At 44.1% G+C, this 23,120-nt stretch overlaps 1 protein-coding gene across 3 annotated transcripts in view; it reads right to left on the bottom strand.

The window, feature by feature from the left end:
- Positions 1 to 23,120, bottom strand: part of ANK1 (ankyrin 1) — a 1,318,767-nt gene that overhangs the window by 914,073 nt on the left and 381,574 nt on the right. For all 3 annotated transcript variants that reach the window (XM_078666235.1, XM_078666236.1, XM_078666234.1), the window contains 3 exons: positions 16,356 to 16,454; positions 13,354 to 13,452; positions 10,449 to 10,547 (listed from right to left, as the gene is read on the bottom strand). In XM_078666235.1, coding sequence (XP_078522361.1) covers positions 10,449 to 10,547; positions 13,354 to 13,452; positions 16,356 to 16,454 — 297 coding nt within the window. The remainder of the gene's footprint in view (positions 1 to 10,448; positions 10,548 to 13,353; positions 13,453 to 16,355; positions 16,455 to 23,120) is intronic.

Genomic DNA, 23,120 nt, shown 5'->3' with positions numbered 1-23,120 from the left:
AAACTATATTGAAGCAGTAGATGAGGGGAAAAAGATGAAGCCAGAACAAAAGAAAAGACTTTTGTTACATTCATTGGGCCCAATTGGTTTAAAAACACATTCGCGTATGAGCAAAATTGAAGTCTCGAATTTGGATGTTTTTGAGAATTGTAATAAAGATTTGGACAGATATTTCGCACCCAAAGTTTGTATTGGCGTGACGAGACATACATTTTTCCAAAGGAAACAAACGAAGCAAGAGACTGTTGATGACTGGGTGGACGACTTGAAGAAACTAGCTATTGACTGCAATTTCAGAGATTTGCATGATGAATTAATAAGAGACCAATTGGTTATGCATAACAATAATTCTACGTTACAGGATAGGTTATGGGTGAATGGCGATGCGCCATTAGATGATGTTTTAGCAATTATGAGTAAGGCAGAGATGTCCGGTAGATGTTCTTCTGTGGTAAAGGAAACAGAGGAGGATAAGAGTGCAGGTGCGGTCTGTAAGATACAAACCGCAAGTAAGTCTCAGAATAAATTTCAACAAAGCTCACAGGGGAAGTGGTTGAGTCAACCTAATAGATACCAAAAAGTTGAACCAAAAAGGGAAGAACGAAGATGCTATCGCTGTGATAGTAAGGAACACCTAGCTTTCAGTAGGAATTGTCCTGCCTTGAGGAAGAAATGTTCAATATGTGGGTTGTTGGGACATTTTAGCAAAATGTGTCGCAAGAGAAGTAATGTAAAATATATTTGGGATGAAGATGAAAATGAACAGGATGAAGAAGAAACTGAGTGCGTTAAGAATGTGAGGGGAAATTACGTAATTAATATATCAGAAGAGTCATTACAGGGCAAACCTCTATGCAATATTTCCTTAGGCGGTGTGGTTGTGGAGGTGTATGCAGATTCTGGATCTCCCTACACTATAGTCAATGAAGATTTTGGAAGAAGACCTGTGTGGGGAAAATTGGAGATCAATTGTTTATGTCTGATATTAATCCTGTTCGGTATACAGGCAAGAGAATTGAGATGCTAGGTTACAGATGGCTTACTTTCTTATTCAAAGGAAGGAGCACAAGAGGAAAATTATATGTGTCTAAGGTTGGACCATCAGTATTGGGGTGGTTTGATCAGAAACATTTGAACATCATCCTTGACCCTAATAGTGAGGAAAAAGTGTTGGTGGTGGATGATCAGAATAAGTTGTGTGATGTTTTGTGCAAAGAATTTCCAGGAGTGTTTGGTGAAGTGTTGGGGAAATTGCAGGGTTTTGAACACAAAATTCAACTTAAGGCTGGTGCAGTACCTAAGGTTCATAAAGTAAGACCCATTCCAATGTTAATCAGGGATGAAGTAAAGAAAGAGTTACAGGGTCTGTTAGCTAAGGGGATCATAGAAGAGGTGGAGGCGTCAGAGTGGATTAGTCCTATTATCGTTGCACGTAAACCTAATGGCAAGATCCGGCTATGCATTGACTTTACGCCACCTTAATAATAACATAGTTGTGGAGAAATGTCCGTTGCCTAAGATTAACGAGATGGTTTCCTTGCTAAAAGGTGCTTCTTGGTTCTCAACTATAGACCTTTCGGCTGCATACCATCAGGTGGAATTAGAACCGGAGTTGAGATGTCTTACGGCTTTCATCACGCCTTTCGGTTGCTATCAATTCAGACGAATGCCGTTCGGGTTAGCGTCAGCTGCAGCTGTCTTTCAGCGACTGATGTATAGGTTATTGGGAGACATGGAAATTATCTCATTTTTCCAGGATGATATTTTAATTGCTGCTAAGAACCAGGTGGAGCATGATGGTAAGTTGAGACAGGTTCTAAAAGTGTTGGAGGAGGCTGGGCTAACGGTTGAGTTATCTAAATGCAAGTTTAGTCAAAGGAATGTGTCTTATTTGGGTCACATCATCAGTGAGGAAGGGGTTAGACCTAAGCCAGAGTTGATTGTGAATATTGTGAATTCAGGAGCACCTTGTACTAAAGAAGAGGTGAGAGCGTTTCTTGGGATGGCTGAATATTGTGCGGAATTTGTAAGTAATTTTGCATCTAAGACATTCAATATTAAAAATTTACTCAAAAAAATGTGAAGTTTGACTGGACAAAGAATTGTCAGGAAGAATTTGATAAGATCAAAGATGATTTACAAAATGTCAATGCCCTGGCGAGTTTTGATCCTAATGCCGAGTGTTTGTTGACAACGGATGCTAGTGATAAGGGTCTGGGGGCGGTGTTGTCGCAAAGGGATAGGAATGGAAGAGAAAAGATCATTTTATTTGCTTCCAGAGCACTTTCACCTGCGGAAGTGAGGTATCCAATCATTGAGAGGGAGGCATTAGCGTGTGCGTGGGCGTTGGAACACTTCAGAGCTTTTGTTTGGGGCAAGCCTGTTATCATTCGCACAGAACACCGACCTTATTGAAGATTTTGTCGTCTGATGGAATTTCTGGGGCTTCAGCGAGAATGGCTAGGTTATCCATGCGCATGAAAGAATATATATATACAATGGTTTACTTACCAGGAAGGGACAATCTTGTTGCGGACTGTTTGTCTAGGTTGCCTTCCCCACTTGAAGAGTGTGTAGATGACCCATGGGGCGCTTTTAGTGTGGCTCTAGTACATGATTCAGGAGCACCTGCTATTAGTAATCAAGAGTGGTTGGTGGAACAAGAGAAGGATGCGGAACTTAAGAAGGTTCTGGAGTATATCTGTAAAGGATGGCCTAAGAAGTGTTTCATTGAGGATGGTTTGAGAGCCTTTTGGGAAGTCAGGATGGAATTGTCTCTTGAGAAAAACATACTTTTCAGGGGTGATAGAATTATTCCCCCTACCGCTCTAAGACAAAAGGTTTTGGAGCTATGTCATGAAGGACATTTTGGTATCGGAAGGAACAAAGTAGTGGTTAAAAACATGTTTTGGTGGCCTGGAGTTGATAGAGATACGGAAAAATTTGTTAGGAATTGTAAGGTATGTAGTTCTGCAGATAAGACTCTCAGAACTTTAAAACCAAGCATGAGTGAAGGATTGATTCCAGATCTTCCATGGGATACCGTTGCTGTTTATATTATCGGACCTATGGGTGTCATGAAAGAATTTGGGTTAGTAGCTATAGATTTATTTACTAAATGGCCTATCGTGAGATTTGTAGATAAGGCAGACACTCCTTCAGTTTTAAAATTTTTAGATACGATTTTTATTATGGAAGGTTTGCCAAATTGTATTCTCACCGACAATGGTGTACAGTTTTTGTCACACATGGCTAAGGATTATTTTCAAAAGTGTGGGGTAAAGCATAAAACTACTGCTTTATACAACCCTAGCGGTAATGGCACCGTTAAAAGGTTTAACAGAGTGATCAAGGGGGTGATTCAGGCAGCGGTCAACAAAGGAATGGATTGGAAAGTTCAGGTGCAGAAAGCAGTGTGGTCTTACAGAACAACTCCACAGACTGGAGTTGGTCTTTCTCCATTTGTTATGATGAGAGGAAGATTACCAAGAAGCAAAGTTAACCCGGGTTGGTTAGTGGAAGGGAAAGTAACTCAATGGTCTCCTGCTAAAGTTAACAAGCATTTGCAATGCAATAGGTCTCGCATTAGGAAAGTTTGAACTATTGGTATTGTAAATGACACATTTTTTATTTATGTGTTGGTTTTGAAAATAGCGAAATTAATAGCTTTGTCATTTACAATGCCAATAGTTTAAATTTTGCAAATGTGAAACCTTTAGCATTTGTAATGCAATATGTGTTGTATTTACGTGACTTAGATGTATTGATATTACAAATAACAATGGTTTTTAAATTTTTTAATAATTAATACTTAAATAAAAGTTATTGTAATTTATAATGGCAATAGCTTCAACTTTTGTAAATAATTTTTGTGAAGATATTGTTAATTGTATTTTATTGTGACGAAAATCCAAGCACAGAAGTGAAATAACATCTTTTTGTGACATTTGTAATACAACTTGAAACATTGAGAGAACATATTTGAACCAGTTGTTGATTGGTTGCACAGATTGATGCTGTGGTGGTGCTGAGTGATGTTGTGGCGGCGTCGAGTGATGCTGTGGCGTTCAGTGATGCTGTGGTAGCGCCTAGTAATGTTGTATTTCCCCTGAGTGATGCTGTGGTGGTGCTGAGTGATGCTGTGGTGAAGCGATAGATAGAGTGAGTGCGATAGATAGACAGAGAGAGGGCTATAGATAGATAGAGTGAGGGCGATAGATAGATAGAGTGAGGGCGATAGATAGATAGAGTGAGGGCGATAGATAGATAGAGTGAGGGCGATAGATAGATAGAGTGAGGGCGATAGATAGATAGAGTGAGTGAGGGCGATAGATAGATAGAGTGAGTATGGGCGATAGATAGATCGAGGGAGGGCGATAGATAGATCGAGGGAGGGCGATAGAGGGAGGGTGATAGATAGAGGGAAGGCGATAGATAGATCGAGGGAGGGCGATAGATAGATCGAGGGAGGGCGATAGATAGATCGAGGGAGGGCGATAGATAGATCGAGGGAGGGTGATAGATAGAGGGAGGGCCTATAGATGTTTTGTTATGCTATGTTTTGTTATGCCATGCTATGCTATGCTATGTTTTGTTATGCTATGCTAAGCTTTGTTTTGTCATGCTATGCTATGTTTTGTTAAGCTATGCTATGTTTTGTTGTGTTTTGCTATGTTTTGTTATGCTATGTTTTGTTGTGTTTTGTTATGCTATGTTTTGTTATGTTATGTTATGTTATGCTATGGTTTTTTTTGCTATCCTATGCTTTTTTTGTAATGCTATGCTATGTTTAGTTTTGCTATCCTATGCTTTGTTTTGTTATGCTATGCTATGTTTTGTTATGCTATGTCTTGTTGTGTTTTGCTATGCTATGCTTTGTTATGCTATGCTATGTTTTGTTATGCTATGCAATGTTTTGTTTTATTATGCTATGCTTTGTTTTGCTTGGAGAGGTGTGGCGCCGCGGCCAGGGCGACTGACGCTGGAATCTGGGGATCAGGGTTCGATCCCCGGCTCCGGCGGCAGGTTAGCCCAGCACCATGTGACTCTGGGCAATAGCTTGCTTAATCTTCCCGACGGCCCCCAGCGCCTAGAGACCCTTACGGGTGATTGTGCGCTTTACAAATGTGGATTATTATGCTATGTTTTGTTATGCTATGATATGCTATGTTTTGTTATGCTATACTAAGCTTTGTTTTGTTATGCTATGCTATGTTGTGTTTTGTTATGCTATGTTTTGTTGTGTTTTGTTATGCTAAGTTATGTTATGTTTTGATATGCTTTGTTATGCTATGTTTTGTTATGTATGCTGTGTTTTGTTATACTATGCTTTGTGTTTTGCTATGTTTTGTTATGCAATGCTTTGTTTTGTTATGCTATGTTTTATCTTATGATATGTTTTGTTGTGTATTGTTATGCTATGTTTTGTTTTGCTATGCTTTGTTATGTTTTGTTATGCTATGTTTTGTTGTGTTTTGTTATGCTATGCTATGCTTTGTTGTGTTTTGCTATGCTATTTCTTGTTTTGTTATGCTAGGTTTGGTTTTGCTATCCTATGCTTTGTTTTGTTATGCTATGTTTTGCTATGCTATGCTAGGTTTTGTTATGCTATGCTGGTGAGGGTGTGTGAGGGTTAGGGGGTGTGAGAGTGAGGGTGTTTGAGGGTGAGAGGGTCGTGAGGGTGGGTGAGGGTGTGAGGGTGAGGGTGTGGGGGTGTGAGGGTGAGGTGTGAGGGGGTGTGAGGGTGAGGGTGTGTGAGGGTGAGTGGGTGTGTGAGGGGGTGTGAAGGTGTGTGAGGGTGGGTGAGGGTGGGTGAGGGGGTGTGAGGGGGTGTGAGGGTGAGGGGGTGTGAGGGTGAGGGGGTGTGAGGGTGAGAGGGTCGTGAGGGTGAGTGAGGGTGGGTGAGGGTGTGAGGGTGTGAGGGTGAGGGGTGTGAGGGTGAGGGGTGTGAGGGTGAGGGGTGTGAGGGTGAGGGGTGTGAGGGTGAGTGGTGTGAGGGTGTGAGGGTGAGTGTGTGTGAAGGTGTGTGAGGGTGTGTGAGGGGGTGTGAGGGTGAGTGAGGGGGTGTGAAGGTGAGTGAAGGTGAGTGAGGGTGTGTGAGGGTGAGTGAGGGTGTGTGAGGGTGAGGGGGTGAGGGTGAGGGGGGTGAGGGTGAGGGGGTGTGAGGGTGAGGGTGTGAGGGTGAGGGTGTGAGGGTAAGGGTGTGTGAGGGTGAGGGGGTGTGAGGGTGAGGGGGTGTGAGGGTGAGAGGGTTGTGAGGGGGTGAGGGTGTGAGGGTGAGTGAGGGTGTGTGAGGATGAGGGGGTGAGGGTGAGTGAGGGTGTGAGGGTGAGGGGGTGTGAGGGTGAGGGGGTGTGAGGGTGGGTGAGGGTGTGAGGGTGGGTGAGGGTGAGTGAGGGTGTGTGAGGGTGAGAGGATGTGAGGGTATGTGATGGTGAGGAGGGGTGAGGGTGGGTGAGGGTGAAGGGTGTGAGGGTGAGGGGGTGTGAGGGTGAGTGAGGGTGAGAGAGTTGTGAGGGGGTGAGGGTGTGTGAGATGAGGGGGTGAGGGGGTGTGAGGGTGAGGGTGTGTGAGGGTGTGAGGGTGTGAGGGTGAGGGGGTGTGAGGGTGGGTGAGGGTGTGAGGGTGGGTGAGGGTGTGAGGGTGAGTGGATGTGAGGGTGTGTGATGGTGAGGAGGGGTGACCAGAGACAGACAGAGGCCACTGGAGACAGTCAGAGACAGCCTAGACAGGGGAGAGAGAGTGGAGAGAGGGAAGAGAGAGCGGAGAGTGAGAGGGAAGAGAGAGTGGAGAGTGAGAGGGGAGAGAGAGTGGAGAGTGAGAGGGGAGAGAGAGGGGAGAGTGAGAGGGGAGAGTGAGAGGGAGAGAGCGCGGAGAGTGAGAGGGGAGGAGAGAGGGGAAGAGTGAGAGGGGAGAGAGAGTGGAGAGTGAGAGGGGAGAGAGAGTGGAGAGTGAGAGCGGAGAGAGAGCGGAGAGTGGGAAGAGAGAGCGGAGAGTGAGAGGGAAGAGAGAGTGAAGAGTGAGAGGGGAGAGAGCCGAGAGTGAGAGGGAAGAGAGAGCGGAGAGTGAGAGGGGAGAGAGGTCTGACACTGAGATGAGAGCGGAGAGTAAGGGGGGAGGTCTGACACACACTGAGACGAGAGTAAGAGAGGTCTGACACTGAGACGAGAGTGCAGGGACGGTGACAGCAGAGTGCGCTCTGACACAGAGGTGACAGGCGGGTGAGTGCCCCGGAGGTCGAGTCTCCGGCGATGGTCGGGGTCCGAGATGAGACAGAGGCCGGGACTCAGCAGTGCTGCGCTCTACCTGTTGCCATCTTCATATGAAAATGCCAATAAAGCGATTTAAACTGTAACATCAAATCCAAAATATTACAAAGAAAGGCTGAGGATGATCACATTTTTTCCCAAATAAAGGCAGCAAGAATCATTACCAGTCTTATCAGTCTGATTATATAGTTGTGGCAAGAAGACATTGGGCTCATGTAGTTATTATGATGCCATGATTAATTACAAAAACACTGACTTTCACTAGCGGTTGATGTGGGGGAGAGAGATCAAAGCAAGCCTCGATCTCGTTATTTTTCTGTGAGGGAGCATGAGCAGTATGGCTGCTTCATATGAAATGGACTATACAGGAACACGTGACTACTGCTATTATGACTGAGATGAATCTGTATGGCATCTTCTGTCAATGGCCACATTCCTTAACAGTTTAATAGTCCTGAAGGCAAGCCACTGAATCAAAGAACATAATTAGAAAAAGCATCAAAGCAGCTCTTCTAACAGACGGTCCTAGAAAACTATGTGCTGGTAAAAATCACATGGGAAATGTATTTCTAGTAAAACCTACATCACTAAGCAGAAGTATCAAGTGTTCTTCCTAAGTGAGTGGGGGGGGACACAAGCTGCTTCACTGCACGATGGGAGTGAGCAACGTGCGGAGTTCTTAAGTGGCAGGGTCGAAGTTCATTGTTTTAGCAAAAAGTACTGAAACACCACATCACGTTTCCTTCTTTCTTTTACAATCCTGTTCTCAAAGTGGCATTTTCAGTAACATGTATCCCAGAACGACTCATCTGGTAGACTGGATTCTGCATAGTAAAGGATGAAATGAAACCATGCATATTTAAAAATGTATTCCGTGAGAACACGCATGGCAGGAAACACTACCATTTATGAATTCAGATACAATTCCCCTATGCCAAACTAAACCTGCTGGCTTTACAGCTCTCTGAGCAGGATTCGCTGGCCAACATGTATCTAAACAGGCAGCTCTCAGGTGTGAACAAGCATTTACAATGCAGGGGAGGTGCTGGAGCTGGGGAACAGATGGCTGGGCAGAAATGCAAGTCACATGGAGAACGCGAGGGGAGGCAATAGCGACAAATGATTGCCACCAATTAATTACTGAAGTGTTACTTAGAGCTGAGTAATGGGCGCAGCAGGCTTCATGGTAGCTACAGCCAGAGAGAGCAAAGTCCTAACCCAGCAGGTAGCCAGGAAGGAGGCCGTGTCAGCACAGCCGCTGCAGCACTTATGGAGCCTGCCAGGGTGAGTCTCCTGCGCTACCAATGCTGTCCTACCACCAGAGAAGTGGGACCCTCAGCATAGACTGTGTCAGGGGCTACCCACTGCCCTGTAAACACACACACACTCCGTAACTGTAAAAAAAAACCATACAAATTCCTTTTAAAAAGAAGGCTCGCACACGCTCTGCTGAGGAAGGGGAGAAAAGTAGAGGAAGCGCAGCAACCGCGGGTTGGTGGTGGTGGGGGGGGGGTCATGACAGAGAAGGGGCGCCAAGCTAAAAAACACGAACAGAGCATAAAGCATGCCACTGAATTGTTAGTTAGAGGTTAGTGATGGGCACGGCAGGCTCGATGGTAGCACCCAGCAGAAAAGTGGGCGCTGTGTTGATTAAAAAAAATACGGCACAAGCCTGCTGAAGCGGCCAGCATGTTACACGGCATTTCTTCCCCGCAACCTCTTAGGAGGTGCTGTGAAATACAGGCAGCGGGAAGGAGAAATGGAGAATGTGGGTGGAAAACAAGGAGAAAATATTAGCTATTGAGGAAAGCACCATAAGGGAGAATTAGAGGAGGAAGGAAAAGGGGGGAAATGAAAATTTCAAAGTGAGCAGGAAGAGGAAAGATAAGAGAAGAGTGCAGGAAGCAAGAAAACAAGAGAAACCATTGAAGAACACGAAAAGGAACAGGGAGGGGGGAAAGAGGGCAGAAGTTAAGGAGCCAAAGAGGACGTTGGGGGGGGGGAGGGGGAAGCCTGTGGGAGGCTGATGCCTTTAATGTGAGACCAGGGGGGAGTAGAGATGCGAGTCACGGCCTGCAGCCGTGAAGTGTGAACCAGTGGGCGGGGAGGCAGGAGCAAATGGTAAGGGGAGCCTTTGAAGGGCAAGGCAGGGGGATAGAAGCGCGGTCACGAGCACGTGCACTTCTACAAATCCGGGTCGTAAAAAGTCAGTTTTGTGGATGGGTGGCATTAGGTCTCTCTGCGAGACCTAAAAAGGACCTGGATATGCTCCACGCCAAGAGTAAAAGTTTTTATGATGATCGTCATGGCACTAAAAATATACAAATTGCTATTGGGGATTGGGTGCGTGTGAGGAAGCCTTGGAAAGTACCTAAGGGTGAGAGTTGTTTTGGTCGGCCGAAACAAGTTATGGAAGTCTTAAGGAATGCGGTAAGGTTGAATGATGGGAAAGTATGGAACATGAAAAGTATTGCTATTAATCCTGTACAGGACAATGTGGAGTGTGCTGAGGAGGGTTGTAGACAGAGTGATTATGAATGGATTGAAGATCATTTTGAAAATAGTTGTTTACAATCCCAGTTGGCTGATGTTGGAAGTAGCAGTAATACAGTCGAGCAGGACTCTTCTTTTGTCAATTTGTCTGTTTGTGAGAAGGGAGGAAGGGTTGCTGGTAGTGATGTTAATTTGGATTCTAATAGTGAATTGAAGTCTAACAGTGGCAATCGTGGACATGGGAAAAGAACTAGTGTTTTACCTTCATGGCTTAAGGACTATGTTACTTAATGAATCTTATCGTGGTTGGATTTATTTATTTTTATTTTTAATTTTTTTTAAGTGTTGTTTCTTTTGATTAGGGGGGGGGATGTGTTATGTTGTTCTATTTAAAATGTACCTTTAAGACTCGTGCTATGTATTGTAGAATGCACGAGTCATTGTTAGAATGTTGTATGTGCATCATTCCTATGTGTGGGGCAGTTTTGTTGGAGCGGTCTTGGTATTCAGCTGCTTCCTGGCACTCACCTGTATAGCTTATGCTTTATCTCTAATAAAGCTATTCCCTTACATTCAGCCTACGGATCTATCATTACACCTTGGGGCAGCTTTTGCCCGTAATCCACCACTCTCATCTTTGAGATACAATTGGAAAAAGTCTTACTGCTAACTTCCCACCTGACTCACCTCTGTTGCCACGTTCAGATTAGCTCCATTCTCCAATAGGTATTTCACCACCTCCAGGTGATTTTCCTGGGCCGCCATGTAGAGTGGTGTAAAGCCTTTCTGTAGGACGGGATAGAGAGGGTTAGTGAATCTATATAGAGCAAATACACACCCTGCAAACGCACAGTCTCATGGGGTGGTTAACTTGTCTTTCTACATGAGGCGACAGAAAAGGTTAAAGAAATGAGAGGTTGGCCTGAAGCGGTTTCTGTCATTGTATAAAAAGTTTGACGGATAATACATTCACAATTATGGTTCCATCCATCAAACTTTTAACATGTTTTTCTTTTTCAGAAAACTAAATTGTAAAGCGGAACTTTGCTTTTAAAAGTAAAAACGAATGCCCTCCCACACCATGGGAGTTTTCGCCCAAGTGTGCAGATCATTTAAACATTTTTATTCCCCTTAGCTCCACATTTTTTATGCCACTAATGGAGAGTAAAAACTAGTTGTTCGACCAGTGGTGTAATGAAACTTGAGGACCCCCCCCCCCTGCAAAATGCACAGAGGGGCCCCCTTCCGGACTTACTCCGGGGCTCCCAGTGTGCACTCCACTGAAGCACCCTGTACCTGTGTGCAATGTTTGTGCATGTGTTCTGCGAGATACCATCCCTCCCCTCACAGAGGGGCCCAGTGTGCACCCTACTAAAGCAGCCTGTCACCTGTGAGCACTGTGCGTGTCCTCTGTGACACACCGTCCCTGCCCCCACAAACAGGTCCCAGTGTGCACCCCACTGAAGCTGCCTGTCCCTGTATGTGTCCTCTGAGACACCGTCCCTGCCCTCATAGACAGGTCCCAGTGTGCACCCCATTGAAGCTCTCTATCCCTGTGAGCACTGTGAGTGTCCGCTGCAAGACACCATCCCTGCTCCACAGACAGGCCCCAGTGTGCACCCGACTGGAGCTGCCTGTCACCTGTGTGCACTGTGAGTGTCGGCTGCAAGACACTGTCCCTGCCCTCAGACAGGCCCCAGGTGTGCACCCCACCGAGGCTGTCTCTCACCTGAGAGCACTGTACGTGTCCTCTGTGAGACACCATCTCTCCCCTCACAGAGGGGCCCCAATGTGCAACCCACTGAAGCTCCCTGTCCCTGTGTGCACTGTGCGTGTCCTCTACGAGACACCGTCCCTGCTCTCAGAGGGTCCCCAGTGTGAACCCCCAACAGAAGCTGCGTGTCCCTGTGTGTGTCCTCTGCAAGGCGCTGTCCCTGCCCTCACAAACAGACACCAGTGTGCACCCCCACTGAATCCTCCTGTCACCTGTGTGCACTGTCTGACCATGTATTCTGCGAGACACCATCCCTTTCCTTTACAGAGGGGCCCCAGTGTGGACTCCCCACTGAAGCTGCCTGTCACCTATGTCTGTAGCTGCCTGTCCATTTGCGCATGGTGTGTGGCTTCTTTGAGAAACCGTCCCTGCCCCTCCCAGTGCACACCCCTCTGTCACCTGTGTGCACTGTTTGCTTCTTGTCCAGTATGAATTCTGTTTAATACTCTGCTGGCCTCGCTCATCATGTGTTGTTTCTTTTTTTAAATTCCGTAATTTTTTATTGAAAATAAAGAGCATATTTACATGGTGCTGGGTGAAGAACACATGGGGAAAGAGGAAGGAGAAAAAGCGCCGGGGGGGGGGGGGGGGGGGGGTGTCAAGCATTGTATACATTGGCTTTAATTAGTTTGGCTCTTGACAGTCCATTTTGCCCTTTGTTACATCTTCTTCTCTCCTTCTTGCACGTTCCAGTTTCCCCCATGTCCCTTTGCCTCCCACCCTAAACACTCAGACCAGACAATACTACCGAACGCACACAGGCACCCTACTCAACAACATAATATGCCTACGTCTCTTTTTCTTTTCTTTGGATCTTCTATCTCCTCACATCACCAGGGGGGGCGGAAAAATAACCTTGCATCATGTGTTGTTTCAATATGACCCTTAGATGCCTCTCATCACTGCTCCTTTACCCCTTTCTCGTTTTCTTTTTGCTCCGCTCGGACCTGGGTATTGTGCTGAGGGGGCCTCCTACAGCTGGGGATGCTGGGCCTGTATTACGCCCCTGTGTTCGACTGCCTTTTTTATGGCAGTATGGGAGAGTAAAAACTGACCATACAATCGCCTACTCTAACTCGGTAGAGTCCTTACTCCTTTGGGCCATCGGAGGAGTATGTCAGCGACGAAGACGGAGAAGTCTCCAAGTGCTGACATACTTATGGTCCACACGTCTGTAAATCAGGTGGGCGGGCCTTCAGTTTGGCCGAGAGGATACTCTGTCGCTGCCAAGCTCAAAATCAGCCCCAGGATAACAAAACACATACAAGGAGAATCCATACAGCCACCATTGAGGTCAAATTAAGCCTTTTTGATTGAAAAGCATCGAGTATGCACTTCAGGAAACATCAGGGGACACAGTAAATGCAATGTGATTATTAAAACTGACTAATTGGATGTGAAAATAAAAGTATCATTTTCTATATTCGTTTTTGTGTTTTTGTCTCAAAGTGCATCCGAACACAATGTTAAATTAAACTAAATGGGTATGGGGGAGTGTTTAGGTTATTGTCATTATACCCCTATTCCTTGGCCACATAAAAGATCAGTTGGGGTGTCCTTACTGTTGATTGCACAGTTGTGACTGACAATTATATATTTCAGTGTTACAGGTGAGTAAAGATGTGCGTGGAGGGTGTGTGTGTGTGTGTGTGTTTGTGTTATAGATATGTTTGTACAGATCTAAAGATGAAAACGTGTTCCTTTGTTACAGACACACAAGGTTGTGTCATGCAGGTGGCTGTGTGCCTGTGTTATTAACCATTGATAGGGTGACTAACAGCTAAGGGCTTGTGTGCCGAATACAAACATTTCTCTTACCTGAGACTGCGAGTTGACGTTGGCCCCATAGTTCACAAGTTCTCGCACAACCTCCTCCTGCCCCGCCAGGGCGGCGATGTGCAGTGCTGTGTTTCCTTTCTAAAACAGAGCATGACAAGTCAGACAGATCAGAATCAAAGTCTTTGACACGCTTTACTTTCCCTGTCTCTATCTCCTTGGAAAAGAAGTCTATCAATCTGTGGCCTTTGATTCCTCTACCTCATGAGACAGTCATATTTCCATGTACGTGTTTTCTATCCTTCATCATCTGCCTCTCTTTCTTTGGATATTTTCTGTTTGTGTGTTTCTCCGATCTTTTGTCGCACTGCTCTTGAGGCCATTTTTCTTTGTATGTTTATCTTTCCTTTCAATTGTGTCTTAAGTTTCACCTCTCTTGTTCTTTGTTCTGCAGTCTTTCCTTGTACATGTTTCATTACTTTTGTCCCTCCCTGTACTGTCCTTTCCCTTTCTTTGAACTGCTGTTATTATTGCACTTTTGTTGCAGTTGCTTGTTCTTGCACTTCTTTCTGTCTCGAATTTCTCTCTCGGTTTCCCTTTTTCTATTTCTTACATTTTTTATCCCTCTTTTCTTGCCTTATCTTTTCTTGTACTTGTCTTTATCTTTTATTGTATTTCCGTGTTTGCCTTCTATGTCGTCATCTCTATCAACACACCTGTGTCTTTGACCTTTTAATTTAATTTTGTCTTGTACTTTTTTCAGTCTATCCATGTCGTGACCTTCAATTGCCTTCTAATTGTGTCCATCTTTTCTTGTGCTATCTGCCATTGTACTTTTTTCTTTTCCCTGTACTATTATTTTTCGTTGTACTGATCTTTTTACTTTAACTCCTTTCTTCTCCTCTATATCTTTTGCTTTTTTGTACTAATGTCCTTCTTTGTACTTGCTGCTCTTTTGTCATGTACTTCTGTCTTTCCTGGTAACTGTCTCTCCCTTTGCTCGTACACCTAGCATTTACTTTTATTTTTGACAGTCTTTCCCTGGTCATGAGCAGTGATTATGCTGTACTTGTGTCTCACGTTCCTTGTACTTTTATTTACCGTTTCTTATATCCATCTTACTTTGTACCTAACTTCTCTTTCCACGTACTTTGTGTCTTTCATTATAATTGTCTGGCTTCTGCTTGCACCCCTTTTCTATTTCTCTTTCCATGTACCACTGTCCTTTTCACTCCTCTCTCCTTTTTCTTGTACTCCTATGTCCCCTTGTCTCTCTTTTCATTGTACTCCTACATCATACATTTCATTGTACTTTTGGCAGTCTTTCATTGGCATGTGCGCTACCTTGCCTCGTATTTTTGTCTCTCTTTGTGTACTTGTCTTTACCCTTCACTTGCGCTTGCATCCTCTCCCTTGATTGTTTCTGTTTGCTTGTTTGGAATAACTTCTCTTTATCTCTGTGTCTTCATTTGGTACTGAGCTCAACAACTACTAATGTATGACCGATTTGGTTATTACCAGAAATTAGTGTCCTTCATGGAATTTGTTCAATTCTGCCTCCTTGGGAACAGTCCCTTCCACAAACAGAACCCGGCTGAGGGCTAGAGAGGCTAGATTTCTTTGGACTATATCCTGACCCAGAAACTACCCTAGGTCGAGATTTACTGTTTCCACATCACTAAAACAATTTAGTATCAATTCCAATTGCTCCACTCAGAGAAGCAAGCTAGCTCCTCTGGCCACAGGCCACTTGTGGAAAGTGGCAGGGTTTACCTGAAATATGAGACCAGTGATTGTCTCCCATTGGCCCCTGCGAGGTGTGAGTATGTAGAATATGTGTAACTGATTACTTGTTCCCGAGAAGAACTGTGGGTTGCTTCTGATTAATTTGATCCGCTCTACCTCCATCGTTTGTTTAATTTATCATTACATTTTCTGAATTTTGGGGCCGCCATGAAACAAACTCTTCTACAGTCCTCTGTAGGTGTTTCCTGCCAAATGTGCTTCTACAATTCTGCTTTCTTATTAATTTACCAGTGGCTGCGTTCGATGCCCCGTCCCTGGTGGGTTCTGTCAATATGCTACAGTGCTGACTTTGCATGTGGCTAGGATAACTATTTTCTGTGCCCAGAATAATTCAATTCTATTTGGATCATTCTTAGTTTCGGGACAGCTATTTTCGTCGTGTATATTATACATGACTTCTTCCAGCTTTTCAGTGTTTCACTCCTGAGTCCATTTAAGTCTAGCATTTCCTGGACTTCCTGTGAGTTTTACTTTTTTGATATATGTGCATTCACTATGGCTGGACGAAGCCCTGCTTTGCAACACTCCTGTCATTTAGTTGCAGTATCTGCGATTCCATGCGTAGAACTCCAGCAATGCTGATAATGTTTACTGATATTCTTGCTACCTGTTTTTGAGTTAGGCTCAGCACCCTTTACTCTTTGTATGTGATTTGTCTGCTTTAACATTTTTCTGGTTTTTGAGGGCCATTTTGTAACCTCTTGCTTTGGGGAAGTTAGCAGCCGCTCTGCTCGATTCACATCACTGCCCTTTCTGTGTGTTTTTTATGGTACAGACAATGGTTTCGATGCAGTTGCCTCAAAGATTTACAGAACATTTAGCTCATCTATACACGAGCTACTGATGTCCTGTAAAATCTGTTTTAATTACTCGTAGTACTGAATTATCTTACCACATCTGTTTTACCCTATAGTACACACCAACCGAAATTGTGGTACTCGCTCAGAATTTTGCTGATAATTGTTCTTCTTTTTATTTGTCTTGCAATGTATTTTACCGTGTTGTTCTTTTGCTGCAACTGGGCCCGTCTAGGTAATCAGGGCAAGTCATTCCTAATGCCTCATATGCGTTTGTCTCTTTTGTTAGAGAGGAGCATTCTTTTGTACATGTATCTTTGGGTGTCTTTTTTCGAACTCATGGTCATGCCCTGCTCTCATGATTCCCTGTCTCCTGGTATCAGTGCATTATCCTTGTTTTTTTCAAACCCCTTTCTACCCCTCATCTCACTTGTTGCTTACCTTGGTTGTGGTTTCCAGAATGATTTCCTTGTGCAAAAGTTCAGTCACCATTTTGACATGGCCCTCCTTGGACGCCAAATGCAAAGCATTCAACCCATTCTGGAAAAAAGGAACATGATAAGAAAATGTTCGTACCCCGGTCATCCCTGCCTGTCTTCCAATGTTCTCCTGTACCCCATATAGCATGGTGTTTTACTAAAATGTTGAGTTTTTATGTTGTTCTGCAGTTACTTCAACTCCACAACATCGGCTCCCAAAATATTTGCAAGACAATTTTCAACAGTGCAGGGAGCACTACTAAATATCAATAAAGCATGTGAGTGATTCAATTATATGATCATTGAACTAAGCATCAATCAGTCCATCCAAACGGAAAGCTCTTCCTTCAATCCATAGATATAGGAGAGCCATAATCTTGAATCTTGAAAATAATTTTATTTGTATCATACAACAATCCAGCCCAGCCAATGCTTTTCATCCCACCAAGAGGACTTCATTGGGGATAAACATATTTCTGTCAAAGCTCTCAAACTCTCTCCTGTGCATGTGTGGAAAAGCTTGTGATAACCACCATGTGGTTGATGATTAATTAAATAATGATATAATTGAATCACTCAAGTGCTCTTTTGATATTTAGTAGCACTCCCTGCATTGTTAAGAATTGATTCACAAGAAGGTTGGAGTGCGTGAGCGGTAAGCCCTTTAGGAAGGTTTAGCACTGTACTTTGATTTATATGTAATAAAACTTGTGTGGTCGTGGGGAGCCACTACTGCTCTCATTTTTGGATTGTTGATACTGTCAAGGTAAATAAGACAAGAAATTAAGAATAGTAAATCTAGACCTTCCTCTTGATACCTTAATGATATTTTGGTAGAAAATATTTAGGAGTCAATATAAGTTCAGGTCTATAACATTTATCTTGATATTTTGACATACAGTGAAGCCATACTTCCTACCCAGTTCTTTATTCATAAATTAACAAGTGCTGGGACCCACAGTTTTGCTCAGAAGCTTGCAGCCAGTGCTATCCAAGGTCAGGGTGCCAAATACCAAGGCTATGTAGTCTTGATGCCACCTCATGCCTCTTTAACCCTCAAGCAGACAGTCCCTGCCTCTTTATTTCACACTTAAATGTTCTTTTTCATACTTGCTTTTGCCCTTTGTCAGTATTTTTCTATCTTTCTCTTCCAACTACTTTCATCCTTTTGTGTTTTTCTCTATTTTTTGCTCTGGGTCAAAGTCTGATGAGGAAAAACAAGCGCCGGTCCCCAAAAATGAGTCCTGGTGGGCCATACCTGCAACCACTGACACAAATTAAGCACTGTTCCTAGCGTGTCAACCAATCTGTTCCCATGGCACTCAGATACATGCACTCTCTCAGCCATAGGGAACAACAGCCAGCAAGAACCATACACTTACATCCTTCATAAGCAACACACTCACAGACCATTTGCACCCAGCAAGGACAGCACTCATTTATCTATTGGGAACACCAGGCTTACATCCAACAGTAACTGACCACCCACAACCATCAGGCATTTAACCTGAATGAACATCAAGACCATCAAGAAAAACACTCAAAAACAACCTGGAATAGCATGTTCAGACGTTCTCAAACAGACCCAAACATACATCAGGCACAACAACTCACAGCTATAAGGAACTATAGATAGCAGTCATGTCGAATAGGCATAGCATGCTTACAGTCAGTAGGTCCACCACACACACACACAGCCATCAAGAAAAGCACTTAGAACTGCTAGGAACAGAGCAGTCAGAGCCATCAAGAACAATACACTTGCAGCCATTAATAGCAGCACTCACACATCTGGGACAGCATGCTAACACCCAAGAGGAGCTGTACACTCACAGCCATCAGGAACAGCCATCAGAAACAGCCATCAGAAACAGCACCCTCACTGCCACCCTTTAGGACAGCATATTCACAGTCATCTGGAATATCACTCACATAGTTATCAGGAATAAAAAATCATGCACACCCACAGCCATCAGGAGCAGCACACTCATATCTATAAAGAAGAATACAGTCTCACCCATTAATTAGTGGAATCAATCTGAAAACAGACTAGCCTCAAGTCACAGAGGGTTGCCTTCTGATCTCAGAGAAATGGCAATGGTTGAATGTTCATACAGGATCAGCTCTCTTTTGCATGGCTGAGTTATACTATATTTTTTCCTATGTCCGGGCACACTCAAAACAAAATCAGCGAGTCAAAGTCAGGACTGAATAAATATATATATCTTGCATATTTCAGTCGAGAAGAGGAAGATCTTTCTCCAAGTCTATATTTGAAAGGTCTTAGGCAAGATTCTCTGGAGTGAAAGTGCGATCAATGCTGCATACACACCCTGGCCATGGTTGATATCACTAACCCATAACACCTGGTGCACTAACTCTCTCGCCTCTACTTAGTACCCCACCAGTTCTCTCTCAAGCAGTACAGTGCTCTCAACCTATCCCCGGCTTGACAGGTATTCTCTCTACATGTAACCTACAACATGTTCTATAAGCCAACTCTTTCTCCTAAACTCCATACCGTGCCATGCTCTACTCCATGCTCGATATCCCCTATTTTGTGTCACTACACTGCCACATTGTGCTATGCCCCGCATTTGTCCATACTCTACATACCCCTCCCAGGTACCATACCTCTACCCTACAGCATGCTGCGGTCCTCAGCTGTCAGTGTCTACTGCATGTTCTATACTCAAACCTTCCGCCTATGTTCTTTAGCCTAGCATGTCCCAACAGGAGCCCCAAATTCCAGAGTCTGGGAATCCCACTCTGTTCATCTTTCGCACCGTCCTCTGCTCAACAACTTTTACTCCAGTGCTTTTTCGAGGCACAAGTCTATGGGCTGATCCTCTGAATTCTGTCAACTTGTCGTGCTTTAGACTCTCAGAAACTGCAATCTTTCTCAACCCCATCAGCTATCCTCGGATCAGTATCCTTCTTGCCTGATGGTCTGTCCTCGTGCTCTACACCTAATTTATTCCACCCTACCTCTTCCCCTGTGACCTGCAGCTCTTGATGTCACTCTCGTTCTCTGCTATGCCTGGTACCCCATGATCTATTGTTCCTATTGTCTGTATCATACAGGCCCGGTTCTAGACGGTGGGCCGGGTGGGCCCGGCCCACCCAAACATGAGCCTGGCCCACCCAAACATGAGCCTTGGCACGAGGCTTGATGTGAGCCATTTTTTACCCCCCACCAGTGTTCGGGCTGGCTCTCCTGATCCGAATTTAAGAGGCTGCTGCAGCCTCTGCGCAGCCCAGCACAGATTATCGCAGCCCATTGTCACATATAGAATGACAATGGGCAAAACCCTGCAGTTGCAGCATGTGATGGGAGCTCCCGCCCTGGCCTTAGGGCGGAGGTCTTTAAACTGTGGGTCCATGGCGGCAGTCCCAGGAGGGCGCAAATGCCTCTTTAAGTACTTAAGAATGAAGATGGCCTGGAAGAGCAACTTTGGGGTTTTTTTGCGTTTCCAGGCTGTCTTCATTTACATGACAGTTGACGTGTCATGAAAAGTAAGGCAGCTGTGATCCTGTACCTTGGGGTCGCAAAGTCAACAGCTTTGCTAAAAACAGCACAATATTTGATAAGTATTTTGTTGTATTTACACGTTCAGCAACTGCACTTAAAATAATGCTCACGCATACAAGTGAGTAATGAGGTGTTAAATAAATGCACATTAAACTAATTGATGGGACACACATCTTCACATTATGAAACTTGGTTAATGTGATCCCCGAAGATGTCTGTATGAGAACAGAGTAACACAATTGAATCCAGGATGGTGCAGTGCATAATAGTGACATGTATTTATGTGGTTTTACGGTCCCAGCATGTAACAGAAAGCAATGTGAATATGTAGGGCATTATTCTAAAATTGTAATAAACACTGTATAACATAGGTTGCCACACAATGATTGAGTATGTGATCAGGACCAATGGAATTTTGTGTCAGGGGAGCATCAAAGACTAATTATGCAGTATAATGCAGCACATTTTCACTAGTATAAGTTAATTATTTTGACATGTTTTTTACTTGGTAGTACTGTCTGGTCAAAGATTTCACCTCATTAGTACTAATTTAACAGCCAAATACAGAAATAAACCACTGAAAGTTGGCCAGTTACCCTTTGAAAAGGGCTTCCAATGTGCGCAAACACATCACCATGTTTGTTAGTGACTTTTGATCCATTTGAACTTCAAGCAATTGTTTTTTAAACCGGCATGTTAAACTGCAGGTGGTGGATTATGTGGCAAATACATAATTATGTGAAAAATGTCACGGCTGCAGAACTTCATAATTCCAGCAGCCTTGTATAAGATAAAACAAGTGGTTTAGTTAGAACTTCACATTTTTTTGTGTTGCGATATAGTTAGAACTTCCTCAGTCTTTCATTATTCGAATGTTGCTAAAAAGAGTTAGCTTGGGCAGATATAAATTTTTATTAGTAAAGCCAACCCACCAACCATTGGGGTATGCTTTAAATCCTGAGTTTGTGCTTCTCCAGACCATACCCTCTTAAAATATACTGCCCTCCAGTATGGATGACGTGAGTCCTACTCCTTCTAATCCTCATTTGCTTATGTGACATTCCCTATAGACTGATATACCTACTTGCATGATTAATTATCTCTGTAAAATGTGTGTGTGATGTGAAGAACAATTGTTACTTACCTGTAAACAGGTGGTTCTCCAGTATTGGTGTCTTTCATAGATTCACATGCTTGAATATTCCCCGTCGTCGAAGTGGGAGTCCCACGGTAAATAAAATAGCAATAATGCTAATAAATATATATATATATATATATACATATAGTATCATATAAGTAATAAAACAGATAAAATATGTACTGAAAAACCTTTACAAAGGTTACCACATAGAAATGCATTAGAGAGGAAAAAACTCATTTGTAACATATCAGTGTCATTATGTTAGTCCAAACTGCAGCCAATCAGGCTCAAGTACCCTCTAGAACCTTCTCCTCAGAAGCTCAAGCCCTCAGATTTTCGTAGCACTAGTAATAATAGCGCATGAGGAGAACAGAGCCTCTGAGGGGAGGATGGGTGGGTCGCATGTGAATCTATGAAAGACACCAATACTGGAGAACCACCTGTTTACAGGTAAGTAACAATTGTTCTTCTCCAGTATTAGGGGTGTCTTTCATAGATTCACATGCTTGAATAGAATAGATAGCAGTAACCTCCTAGAGCTGAGATTGCAATATTTCCAAAGCATTGAAGAAACAATATATAGCATAAAAGCAAGGCAATCTCAAGAATGGAGGAGGGAAAGAGGCTCACCTTATTTGAAAAGATGACGAAGCACTGCTTGCCCCACTGCGGTATCCGCTTCGTTGACAGCTTCCAAACAATAATGTCTGGTAAATGTGTGCCTGCTGGACCATGTCGCAGCACGACAAATCTGGTGTAGAGGCACTCCGGCAAACAATGCGATGGACGACGCCATCGCTCTCGTAGAATGTGCCCTCACTGGAGTAGGTAAAGGCCTGCCAGCCTGCTGATGGCAAAATGATATGGCTGAAGAGAGCCATCGTGTTATTGTTTGTTTAGTCACTGAGTGTCCTTTGCGCAGTAGTCCATATGCTATAAATAGCTGATTGGATTTACGGAAAGGAGCTGTTCTTGAAAGGTAGAATTTTAGACAACGTTTGATGTCTAAAGAATGTAGTCGCTGTTCCGCAGGGGATTTAGGATCCGGGAAAAAAGTCTTTAAGAACACTGGCTCGTTCAAATGGAAGTCAGTAGGTACTTTTGGAAGAAAAGAAGGATTGGTACGAAGTGATACTCCATCTGGTTTGAACTGTAAATATGGAGGTTTGATTGTGAAAGCGTGCAAGTCACTTACGCGACGAGACGAAGTCAAAGCCAAAAGTAAAGCCACTTTCCAGGTCAGAAACTTGAGGTGTGAGCGATGAATTGGCTCAAATGGAGGTTTCATAAGTTGGGATAACACCACGTTGAGGTGCCACGCTGGAGGAGGGCGCCTTAACGGAGGGAACTTCCGGAAGAGTCCTTTAAAGAATTGTCGGATGATTCTGGAAGAACAGAGAGACGTAGATCCATCATGACGGTAGCGTGAGATAGCCGCCAAAAAGACTCTCAATGTGGCATGTGAAAGACCAGACTGAGCAAGACTTAAAAAGAACGGTAACAGTTGGTCTGGAGTGGAACTGATAGGGTGTACGTTGGATGCTGCGCACCAATGACAGAAACGTTTCCACTTCAACCTATATGTCTTGATGGTTGATGGAGCTCTAGCCGACGCTAGAATGTCTCTACAGTCTTGAGGTATATTTAAAGAGGCAAATTCAATGAATTCAGGTTCCATGCCCACAATTGAAGCGTTGATGGGTCTGGGTGACAAACTTGTCCATTGTCCATTGTCAGAAGATCCGGACGTGGATGGAGACGAATGGGTGTGCATTGGGACATTAGAAGGAGTTCTGAAAACCACGCCTGTCTGGGCCAACGTGGGGCGATTAAAATCAAGCGGCAGGGTTGTCTGCGCATCTTCCACAACGTTCTTGGCACCAATGGGAGTGGTGGAAACGCATAGGCAAATAGGCCGGTCCAATCCATGAGTAGGGCATTGCCGCTGGATTCCGGATGTGGATGCCAACTGGCGAAAGTCTGGCACTTCCGATTCACTGGAGTTGCAAAGAGGTCCATCTTGGGATGACCCCATTGGTGGAACACGAGGTCCA

Source organism: Lissotriton helveticus, chromosome 11 (assembly GCF_964261635.1).
Source record: "Lissotriton helveticus chromosome 11, aLisHel1.1, whole genome shotgun sequence".
Lineage (NCBI taxonomy): Eukaryota > Metazoa > Chordata > Amphibia > Caudata > Salamandridae > Lissotriton > Lissotriton helveticus.
This window is presented reverse-complemented; position numbering and strand designations above follow the sequence as displayed.